The sequence below is a fragment of the Netta rufina genome, assembly GCF_964035555.1.
Source record: "Netta rufina genome assembly, chromosome: 1".
NCBI lineage: Eukaryota > Metazoa > Chordata > Aves > Anseriformes > Anatidae > Netta > Netta rufina.
Genome location: NC_140123.1, coordinates 17,486,775 through 17,499,008, shown reverse-complemented (window position 1 = coordinate 17,499,008; position 12,234 = coordinate 17,486,775). Strand labels below are relative to the sequence as shown.

Below are 12,234 nucleotides of genomic sequence, written 5' to 3'. Positions count from 1 at the left end.
CAAACTTTCACAATCCAAGCATTACAAAATCCTTCTGCAAAGGAAACCAGCCTTCCAGGTGAGAAACCTAAGGTCCAGGCATCAGAGAACTTAAAAAGTTTTAAATAGTTTAATAAGATCACTTAAACATTTCATAATCGTGGGAACATTTTGAAGTGCAGCTCTACTGCAGAAAAGCTACCAAAGAGCAACACAACGCTAAATTATATTAATGAGTTTTAATCAGTATTCAAATAAATTCCTGAGTTTCTCAGGTGACAGGCCAGCAAGTGTAACTTAATTCCTATTTCCTTTCCCTGTTAAAGGCTAGATAAAGCAAGTCACACTCCTACCTATAACATCATATTTAGTGTAGACTATCAAGGGTTTTTTTGTTTTGTTTTGTTTTTGGCTCATTACGTTCCCCTGTTTCTTCTTCCTCCTTTCAATAAGGCCAAGTCTTTGCAGGAAAGCAACTACAGAATCTACAGGTATTGCTTTGTTCTTTCTAATTCAGTTATTTCAATACAAAAGCAACTTTTTTTAGTTTAACTGAAAAGACAAAACCTGCAAGATAGAAAGTTCCTTTTACACAGAACAAAGGTGCTGGCCAAGGATTTACAGAGGTCTAACTTAAGAGGCTTATGTAAGTTTCATGGGCAGAAAAGATGTTACTGTGTTCAGAATGCCACCATTTCCCGACAGAAGTTAAAAAGCAATGCTGGAAGATAATACCCAAAGAGCAGGTAGAAGATACCTACAGCTTTCAAATTGTTATTACAAAGTTTAACAAAAAGCATTGTCCAAAAACAGAAACTTGGGAGAGTGGGATACTTTCCCTTGATATACTTAAATTAAAGGTAATTAAGTTCAGTTCAACAATTCAGCTATGAGCAAAATAATATTTAGAAAATTTCAACACCAATGCAGAATTATCAAACTAGTTATTAAAAAAATGAAGGCAATGACTCAGGACTGAATTCGTAACTTAACTACACCACATTTCTGGCAACTACTGCAGCAGTGATATCATAAGATATTAAAATTCATTACATGATAAACTACCTTTCTGTTTGGTTGGCAGAAAAGTGTGACAGGTGCAATCAGATGGCTCTAAAGGGAATTACTGCACTGTGATTCAAAAGGAGCAACAAGACCGCATTTCAAACTAAACTTTTGTGAGTGATTTTAACAATCAGAGAAAGAAACTGCAGATTTAAGCTGCAACTGTATTTAAGAGAAAATAACTCCGTGTCAAGACAAAGATGATTTTAGGTAAACTTTTGATAAGTATGTTGTAACTCACTTCCACATTATGTTGACAAAGGTGACATAATGTATTTTAAGCAAAAAAAATCAGCACCTAACAGGAAGTAACTTCAGGCTTTTTGGAAGGAGGAAAACAGCAGTGTTTTTATCCTGAGAAGGATCTCTACCTCTTAGGTTTTTAGAAAGTACGATAATGCAAACAATGTCTGAAAAATGTTCTATGTATTACTCTTAAGGTAAGCAATTATTCAGCTTAAACCAGTTAATCTGCATTACCCTTTTACTTCAGCAGCATTCTTCAGTTACTTGAGAAGAAGACCATTTAAATCAGAACAATTTAACATTCAAACTGCCTTTAAATGAAATTACTGCCGAAGTAGTAATCAACATTGTGTCTCTAACAAAAGCTTTGTGGGCAGGTAGAAAACTCGTTTACTATGATCAGATGAAGTCAAAGCTCTGCTGTTCTTATTCCACTTTATTTGCAAAGATCTCAGTCCCAGTAAAACACTACTTCTGTGCATTTACTGTGAAAGTAGGCACACTTGGTGAAACCCAACAAACTAGTAGGATAAGTAATACCATAACAGTATTTCTATTGCACAGGAAAACACAAGATACCAAAAAATTACTTACGAAAACAGATCAAACCATTGCTGCTTTGTGACAGACTCCTGACGAAGAAGTTTCAGAACGATAGGGCGCATGAAATCCCATTTGTCTTCAAATTGAAGCGAACCTTTATTCTAAAAGGAACAAAAAAAAAGTGTTGTAAGTAAAATAGCTTATTATTTAGAGTGATCTTTAAGGATTGCAGTTTCTGTGGATAACATAAAAACACCTTCTCAGAGGTGTCTCATATTACCCGGCATTTCAGCAACAGCACCATAGCCAAATCAAGCTTTTTACAAAAAGTATTATTCTAAAGAGTGACAAAGCTATTACTTGTTTCTTAGAGAATCTGCTAGCCAACTTCGTCCTTCACTCACTGCGTTAATACAGCGCAGCAGGTTCCAGCAAATGTTCTCCACCTGTTAATGGAGCTATACACAGACAACACGAATGATACTCCATCAGCTGAACTGCTCCAGCCAAGACACACACAGCAACAGACAGGAGGCAGGGCTGCAAACCTCTTCTGAATGAGTTACCACGACCAAGATGGCAGCTAGGAACCAGGTGTAACCCCTGTGGATGCTGCCATGTACCTTTAGCTCCACATGTGCTTGACATGAGCAGTGAGGAGAGGAAGGAAGCAGAGTAACACAGGAGCAGTATCACAGACTGCCTTCCTGCGGGCTAACTGGCCATCAGCAACTCCACAGCCAAGGTTACAGTTGGTGCAGTTAAGAAGGATTCACACTGTTCCCAAAAATCTAATCCAAGGAGATTTTTTTCAAGCTCGCTGTACAAATGAAGAGGAAAGTTAAAGAAACCAAGTGCTCCCATATTTTTCTGATTAGGCAGACTTCCATTATTAAACAAAACCAAACCAAACCACTTTAAGAGAGAAACAACTTTTACTCTTGTAATCCTATTTGCTTGCAGTTCCACATTTTAAAAAGAAAAATCTGCAATTAAAGAAACAGTTGAACGGAAGTTGTGGCGGAACAACTATTGGTTATCTCCAGCATTATGTTCCAATACACTGTTTACTTCTGAACAGCTCATTGTCTTGGCTAGTAATGCAAATTTGACACAATTCACTTCAACTACAGCAAATAACACGGTCTAACTACTTGAAATTCTGACAAGTGCACTGTTCTGCCACCAGCATCTCTTCAGATAAATAAGCAGAGCAGCATGCCATGTTCTCTAAACCACCTTCTTCTGATTAGTTTGTACATGGAAACTTACAAACACATTTGTTATTTAATATTCAGAATAAGCACAGTTTGGAACCTGTATCCCCTGCTGCTCTTACGTCTCAGCTTTAAGTTATAAAGATGCAACAGGCATCGCAGGGACTATTTTTATAGCAACAGCACCGGGAGACCTTACAGCATTATCAAATCGTTGTGGTAGGCACTGAGTATGGGCCTCATGGAAGCAGCCCCTGTCCAAGGAAGTTCAGAATGTTTGCATCATGTAAGAAAATACTTTGAATTGCTTGTCAAATTCAGAGAAAGGGACATTTGCTTGTTATCTTCCCCTGTAAAATAATAATAATAATAATTTGAATGCTGCATCTTTGAAAATTCTCAAATACATTCTTCCCCCAAACAGGCCTGGCTTTACAATTACTTCCCAAACTTTGATGACTTTCTCACATCTCTTCTGTTCCTGTGAAAATGATTAGCCTCTACTTGCAGACGTTTCTGTTCCCAGTCCCTCTTTGCAGGATAATGAACTTGAAAGACTAGCTGCTGAGTTAGAAGTTCCAGCAAAAGCATTACAAGGTAAGTAAAACCAATGTCTTTAAAAGTTTTCCTTTGGAGTGAAACTTCAGAGTAGATCTAAGTTTTCTGGTAAAGGCGAGATGCCTGTTCTGCAATTCAGCCCTTTGCTGAACGCAGATGAAGATAAAAATAAATAAAAATGAACGCTCCATCTTTGTGAGTAAGCCTTGTTTCACTGTAAAACACAGAGGAAGTAAAATAGTATTTGCAAGTAGTAGTGTTTATGCAATTGACATCGTGATTTCCCGGTACACGCTAAGAAGCACACAAACTCCACTTCAGTTGTAAAAACCACACGCCCAGTTGCAACAAACATGCACCTAATTAAAAAGAATTTCCTAAATAAAGCTTGGCAGAAAACACAACAAAGGAAGTTTAGAACTTTGTTTCCTATACCTAAGACTTTTTTTTACACTTCCTCCTCCATTCCTAAATTAAGCAGATGAGGGAACGTGATTATTGGGATTAAAAATCCCACTCAGCTAAACTACTCTTTAATCTCAATTAACAATTCAACATTTCGCAGATGGAGTCACACTTTTGTGGCCGCTCATCTCACGCTCTTGTACTGAAGCTACAACAAGAAAGGGTGCACAACACAGCGTACTGTGCATCGGTCACGTTCAATAACCCTGCCCCTCTTAGCGCGTAAGAATAATTCAAAAACAGTTTTACGGTAGAAGACGTCAAACAGTGGTAATTCTTCGTTGTTACCAAAGTCACATAGCCACCAGTGACCCAGACAAAACGAAGGACCTGTTCCCACTTCCTCAAGCACCTGTGCACCCCGCTGACTACTGACTGGTATTTCCTGGAGATTTTTCTTTCTCAGCTCATTTCCTCAAAGCACAGCTAGAAGGGAAGGCAAGCAGGAAGGTAAGTCACACCTCCGACTAGAGTTACTGCACTTACCACGTCTCCTCTGACAACATGGATTAGGCTTGATGGCCATCCCCTGGCTAAGTAACCACTCTAGGAGTTTAAAATTTAACACTTTGGAAAATAACTCCGCTTATGAAATACTCTGTTTCAAAAGTCACTTTACTAGATGTGCTCAGAGATTTAAAGTTCCATTTTAACACTAAACTTCATTTGAAATGCGTACTGCTTGGCTATTATATTGAAATATACGCTACAGCTTTCCTTTCTTCTACAACCAAACACCTAAACACACTATTTTATGCTATGACATAGAAAACCTCCCAGCCTATGTTGGTGGATATTATGCAGAATTAGTACAAGAACGCAATCTGAATTGTTGCACTAACAGTATTCCTGATTTGGGTACTACCACGTAACATGAAATTCTTCTCCATCGCTACAAGCAAGTTTCAGAGAAGCACAGCAGAAGCAGGCACAGAATATGGTACAAAAGCCTCAATACATGTGGAATTCAACGGGAACTAGACTAGAAATCAGAGGAGAAAGGCTCTGTTCCCAGACCTCCCTGCTGTTGCCCCTCTGTACTTTGAAGTGTCCACTCGGCCATTCAGCAGCACTCTTTACCGTGTACTCTCAACATTTTAGGTGCACACAACTGCAGTCCCGATCTGTCAGATGCTTGAAACAACACTGAAAAAGCAACACCCTCTATTATAAAGCACATTTCAATAACATCTTTGCTTTTACTACTGAACTGTTTTCAGACAATGAAAGGCTAGTTCACAGAGGTATGAAGTGGGAAATAGGAGCTCCTAGACTGCAATAAGCGTGAAGATTCACAATCTGATTGATCTCTCCCCCCAGCAGCTCTAAAAATCAGTATAATGGTAGTAGTGAAGTTGCTACACAAAGCAGAGAAGTAGCCACAGGGAATGTTCTGCTGTGTAACTAACCAATGTGCAACATTCATGAGCTTCTTAAAGCTACTCTAATTAGAAATAAGCAGGAAGAAACTGATGAACCTAAAATACAAATCTGGATATATTTCCTTTAAGCTGAAGAATTAAAAAAAAATCAGATGTTGCCAGCTGTAAGTGACAGAGGCATAAGATCCAAAAATACAGAAAATGGAAGGGTAAATCGTGGTTCTTGTTTCACTTAAATCCACGGAGCATCTGCTACTTCCCTTGCTGCTTCCTCCTAATACCAGGCTCACACTGCAATTCATCCTGCATGTGTGGAGTCCTGCACTTGCTGCCACCTCCAACAGCTCCAGTAAGCTCTACAAGAGTGTCAAGACCTGCTAGCATGGATACAGCTTCAGGTTTTCTTTGTGCTGCGATAAACTGAGCTGCTTTCTATTCCAGGAGCTGCAGAAAATCTCGTGTACCTTCATGTCAGGAGAGAACTGGCTTACAATATCTTGCCACCAACAAAGTGAACGGGTTACAAATCCAACACGTCCCCTGAAACAAAGTACCCCATGCTGAAAGTGCCAGCCTCACATGCAGTTTAAGAGAAAAGACTTCTATGGTACTCATGAGCCACCTGAAAAAAAAAAACAAAAAAACTCAACACTGCTACAGGTTGGTACAAACTAGCTTACCAGGCAATGCCCAGCTCTTCCTGAGTGCTTTGCTAGTCTGGTCGCATTACAATTCCCTGTGTGGCATCAGTTCGCATTGGTCACTCTAGTTCTGCATTTGAAGAAGGCTCTTTCAGAACACGCTTCTCACGAAAAAACTGTTTACATTGCAGAGTTATGACAACTGGATTAGTGAAGTTTCAGTGATGCCCTTTAAAGTGATGAGCGGCAGTCCCATTTTGGTTCTGCTAGGATCCATTAGTAGAGTAAGAAACGAGCATTTCACTTCATTTTCTCAGCCGTGGAAACCAGGACAGAAGGTCAAGAGACGATGGGGGAAAACCAGAGAAAATTCTTTGTTCTTGTTCATCCTAACAAAAACAAGACCCACTTAAACCTGACTTGGATTTGATTGCATGGGCTTTTTGGGAAAAAAAATACAGAAAAAAAAAATACAGATTTTAACACCTTTCTTTTCTTACTCAAGGATTTTTACTGTACAGGGGACATTGCTTTTTTTGCCCTGAACATGAAAGCAGAAGTACATCCCCAAACCTCCATCAGAACAAGGCGCTGCAAATCGACAGCAACCTGGGACTGACAGCTTGCTTCTCTGAGAGCACTCCGAGAATCAAAAGTGGGGAACAGAAGACCTTCTCTAGCTCCAATTTTCCTACTGGTTTAGTATGTCATTATAAACAAAGTCAAATCACTGAACAATATTCCCTTTTGTAACACAGCACTCATAGATTATTGTCTTTAGGAAACTAAGATATATTGCTTAAAAAAACCCCCACAGTGTCAAAAAGGCCTGCTCTAAGTACATACGTAGCATTTTTTCCTGAAACACATTGTGCATACATACAACTTGTTGTCAATTTAAAATGCTCATGATTTAAAAGCCAATTGCAAAGACATCACTAAGCCAACAACGAGGCTTCAGACCAGAAAGAGCCATCTCACAAAATCAAGGCCTGTGACTATTTTCACTTACTGTACACCTATTTTTCTTTCAAAACAGCTGAAGTGGAATGCTGACAAATCTCACAGGCCTGTTTCTTCTGTCTGCTATGGGCTACACAACCAGGTCTCCTCAAAGCACACAGCAGCCTTTCCAGAGATCCTTAGACACACTGCAAAGTGAAGGACTGAAACAATAACTAGTAGACAAACTGAGTTTGTTCACTCTAAAATCATCCTCTTCCCCCAAAAAAATCACATTATGCCTAATGAGTTCTGGGTGAAACATGAAGTTTCTCCTCCAGCAGTCTAGAGTTTTTTAATTTAATGTTTTTATTTGAGCCTTATTTCCTTTAAAATCTAGCTACCCACTTAGGCAAAAAGAAAGGAATTAATGATAATTCATTTTAGGTGCACTTAAATTTCAATAAAATTATTATTATTTTATAGGTATTTTCAGGCAGTTAAACCTTTCTGTTTCGGACACCAGGCAGAAAGAAGGCTATCAAGTATTTCTCATTTTCTCACTGAGCATCCCAGAGCAGTACAACCAGCACTCTGAGCGCAAACCTATACATCCAAAATAGGTCAGGTTGCTCAAACGCGGGCAGCACTTCTTCAGAATAGTATTTAAGTGTCGCGCAGAGTGCTGGACACATGAACTTCACATTTATGTGTGTTTTACACTGCTAACTGATGGAAGGAGCCTCTTTGGGGCCTTCCACCCGAAGTAGCCTGGCATTCCTGAAGCGTATGCTGGCGGCTCCGGGAGCAGTTGTCCGAGGTAGGCCTGCTGCGTGCTGGCATGGCCTCTGGGGCCACACGCGTGCCGCAAGGCTCAGGACGGGCAGTCCCGGGCTCCGACACCGGCCTGCGATGGCGAAAACTTGCGTTAAAACTTGGGGCAGCTCGGGGTGGCTGACGCCTGTCACCCAGCGCCAACGCCTGCCTCCAGGAGCCGAGCTGCTGAACGTAACCGGGAGGCCTCGCGGAGTTTTCCTTTGCGGAAAAAAACACGGTTAGGAAATAATACTACTAATAATAAACAAAAAAAAAAAAAAAAAAAAAAAGGGAGAAAGCGGTGGCAACCCAGCACCTGCTCCCCGCGGAAGGCCTTTTCCCAACTCTTTTGTTCAGCTCGCCCTCCGCACGCCCGGGCTCCCCCAAACGAACAAAGGGGCCGACCCCAAGCCCCCGCCGCTGTCAGGAGCCCCCCAGCGGGGAAGGGCGAGCGGCGGCCTCCGCCAGGAGCCCCCCGGCCCCGCGCCCTCCGCCCCAAGCCGCCCCGCAGAGCTCCGAGCCCGGGGCCTGCCCCGGCCCCCGGCCCCCCGCCCGCAGGCCCGGCCGCCGGGGCCGCCTCCCGCAGGGCCGCGCGGGGCCCCGCGCTCACCTTCAGGAGATTGGACGTCGCCATGATCCCTGCCCGCCCGGCGGCGGCCGCTGCTCCTCTCCCCGGGCTCCGCTCGGCTCCCCCCCTCCCCGGCCGCTGCCGCTTTACATGGCCGCGGGCCGCCCGCCCGCCCGCCCGGCCCCGCGGCGGCGGCGGCGGCAGCAGGAGGAGCAGGAGGAGGAGGAGGAGGAGCGGCGGCTGCAGCTCCGGGCTGCCCTTGCCGGGGGAGCTGCCGGCGGCGCGCTGCGGGCGCTCGGCGGGGCTGGCGGCTGGCTCCCGGGCACGCAGCCGCCCCTCAGAGCCTCATGGCGGCGGCCGCCCAGGAGGCGCTCGGCAGCAGCCCCGGCTCCATGGAAGGGGCCGGCCCACATGATGCGGCGCCGCCGAGCCGGCCCCGCCGACAAGCGCGGACTCCCGGGCGGCCAGCGCCGCCTGCAGCGCCCCCTGCCGGCCCGCCGCCTCCCCACAGCGCCTCGGCGTTCACCGGAGGGCCTGGGTGCCGGGCAGGGTGGGGGCTGATCCCCCAGAGGGGATCCGGGCCATGGGGGCGAGTCCCGGGTCCTTGTGAGGGGATGGGGAAGGCGGGCGGCATGGCGGCCCCACGGCCAGGGGCTCTCCGCGGGTACAGGCACGGCCCCCGGTGTCGCTTCCCGACGTCCCGATCCCACCCTAACTGGCCGTTTTGCTTCACAAACCCTTTAGGCTCCACGGGTTTTCTGTGTAGTAAGAAGAGTGTGGGGTTTAGGCACCCTTAGGGTGAGATTTTTTAGTGTATAGCTATAGAAAACACAGTCTTACGTTTCTATTAAAACACATAGCCTTCATCTAAAACGTGTCTTGAATAAAACATTTCAACTTTCAGCTTTTTATTTTACCTCAGAATTCCTGCCACCCATGCCCCTGTCACCTGCGCACTGTGTGATGTCCCCCCAAGTGATTTTGCCATGGCTCCCAGGCAGGGAACCTGAGCAGTGGAAACACCGCCATGGAAGAGCACGGCTTGTCTCAGTCATCTCCGCCTGGTTTGCTAAAGAAGGTGGAAAGAAGTGAGGGAGTGAGAGGGAACCATGGAAAGAGACAGACTTGCCCTGAAATTGTCAGCTAGGGCCACTCCTAAGAAAAGGACAGAATAGGATAGCACAGCACAGCATAGCAGAGAATAGTTCACTTGGAAGGGACTGTCAAAGATCATCAAGTCCAGCTGCCTGACCTCTTCAGGGCTAGCTGAAAGTTAAAGCAGATCACTGAGGGCATTGTCCAAACGCTTCTTGAACACTGACAGACACGAGGCATCAACCACCTCACAAGGAAGTCTGTTCCAGTGTTTGACCACCTTCATAGTAAATAAATTTTTCTTTATGTCCAGTCTGAACCTCCACTGGCTAATTCCTTCATGTCCTGTCATCTGCTAGCAGGGAGCAGAGACCTGCTGCGCCTCCCCCCTCAGGAAGCTGCAGAGAGCATTGCAGTTGCCTCTCAGCCTCCTTTCCTGCAAACCAAACAAACCCAAGTGTCCTCAGCCCCTCCTCACAGGACATGCCTTCCAGCCCTTTTACCAACTTTGTTGCCTCCTCTGGACACTTTCAAGGACCTTGACATCCTTTTTGTACCGTGGGGCCCAGAACTGCACACAGTGTTCAATGTGAGGCCACACCAACACTAAATATAGCAGAGGATCACCTTTTTTGACCTGCATTTAATGCACCCCAAAATGCAGTTTGCCCTCTTGGCTGCCAGAGTACACTGCTGGCTCATGTTGAACTTCATGCTGTTGAGGATTGCCCAATGCTCCAACATATGTAGATCCCTCTGCAAGGCCTCTCATCCCTCCAGGGAGTCAACAGCACCTCCCAGTTTAGTATCTTTAGACTTGCTGAGGATGCGTTCCACTCCTGCATCCAGATCACTGATAAAAGTGCTGAACAGGACTGGCCTTAGAAGTGAGCTATGGGGAACACTGCTAGTGACACCAGCCAGATGTAGCCCCATTCACTGCAAGCTGAGTGGTGCAGCTGGTACATGAGAAGGAAGGGATGACGTCTAAAGGGCCCACTAAAAGCTTGAGAAGTGGGCCCATGTGAGCCTCATGAGGTTCAACAAAGCTGAGTGCAAGGTGCTGCATCTGGGTTGGGGCAATCCCAGGCAGTACAGATGGGGTGGAGAACCTATTGAGAGCAGCCCTGGAGAGAAGGACTTGGGGGTTCTGGTGGATGAAAAGCTTGACATGAATGAGCCAGCAATGCGTGCCTGCAGCCCAGAAGGCCAACTGCGTCCTGGGCTGCATCAACAGAGGGGTGGGCAGCAGGTGGAGGGAGGGGATTGTGCCCCTCTGCTCTGCCCTGGTGAGGCCCCACCTGGAGTGTCGCGTCCAGGTTTGGGGCCCTCAGCACAAGAAGGATGTGGGGCTGTTAGAGCAGGCCCAGAGGAGTACAGCCTTTCAGTACTTAAAGGGTGCTTGTAAAAAGATGGAGACCAACCTTTTACTCGGGCATACAATATTAGGTCAAGGGCAAATGGTTTTAAACTAAAAGATGGGAGATTTAGATTAGATGTTAGGAGGAAATTCTTCATTCAGGAGGTGGTGAGGCACTGGACCAGGTTGTCTAGAGAGGTTGTGAAGAGGTTGTGGAGGTGTTCAAGACCAGGCTGGATGAGGACCTGAGCAACCTGGTCTAGTAGGAGGTGTCCCTGCCCATGGCAGGGGGTTGGAACTGGATGGGCTTTAAGGTCCCTTCCAACCCAAGCCATTCTGTGATTCTATGATTCTATAATTCTACATGAACCCTTTGAGGTCTGGAGTCATGAAAGGCTCACCTGACATAAGTCATTGCCGTCATATTTTTTCCCAGCTGCCAGGAAAACAACAAGTGACTTTCTGGTTGCCCATCTGGCAGGGCAGTGGCATTACTGACAAAAGTGTCAAGTACTCACAGTTGCCACTCAGGTCAATGGGAGCTGTATGCAAAGCAAAAAGGTGCCTCAGGTACCACCTGAGACATCAAGCCTGGAGAAAGGGGAGGGGAGGGGAGGGGAGGGGAGAGGAGGGGAGGATAGGGGAGGGGAAGAGGTTGTTTCTCTAAGGAGATTTAGACTCAGCCTAGGTGGGTGTCTAGATGAAAAATTGCAGTGGAGTGTGAGAGCTCAGGAATGTGGCTTGGGCTTGGGTTTGGGCATGAGCAGAGGCATGGAAACCTGTTCTTACAGAAAAATGTAAGAATACATGTGATGCAACAGCATTTGAGTACCTTCCATGGTCTTATCTATTCCCAGCAACCTTAGAAATTTAGTACCCATTACTGTGACATTCATGCAGCTGGCCTGGAAGGAGCAGCGATATGCTCCTGCCCTGGCATGCTCCCATGCTGTACTTGTGAACAGTCCAGTCAAGGAATAAAGAAAACGAATAACTGAGAAGCCTCTGAGACAAGGAGTGAATAGTACTTTTACTGATATTAAAAATAAAGTTCATTTCATTTTGCATGGCTTACATAATGACTGTGATTTTTTTTATTATTATTATTTTTTTTTTTTCTAAATATCTGTGCATTATTTTTCTGGGAAGTAAAGACATCTCTGAGCTTCAAGGCTTTGTGGTATTTTAGTACCACTTCAGGGCACTTCGAAAGTACAAAGTGTTTCATAATCTTGTTTTATTTGCTATATTTCTATTGCAAATGGACTATTACTAAATTCTGATGGTAATTAAGATATTAATTATTGATTAGTATATGGTGCTACATTGCTCTACAGTTTTATATCCTTTGCATGGA

General features: G+C 45.0%; 1 protein-coding gene across 1 annotated transcript in view; it reads right to left on the bottom strand.

The window, feature by feature from the left end:
* CUL5 (cullin 5) overlaps positions 1-8,854 on the bottom strand; it is a 32,944-nt gene extending 24,090 nt beyond the window's left edge. Inside the window, exons 1-2 of the mRNA XM_084306487.1 lie at positions 8,465-8,854; positions 1,885-1,994 (exon numbers count right to left, since the gene is read on the bottom strand). Of these exons, the coding sequence (XP_084162613.1) occupies positions 1,885-1,994; positions 8,465-8,488 (134 nt within the window). The 5' untranslated portion in view covers positions 8,489-8,854. The remainder of the gene's footprint in view (positions 1-1,884; positions 1,995-8,464) is intronic.
* Between the last annotated feature and the right edge of the window lie 3,380 nt (positions 8,855-12,234).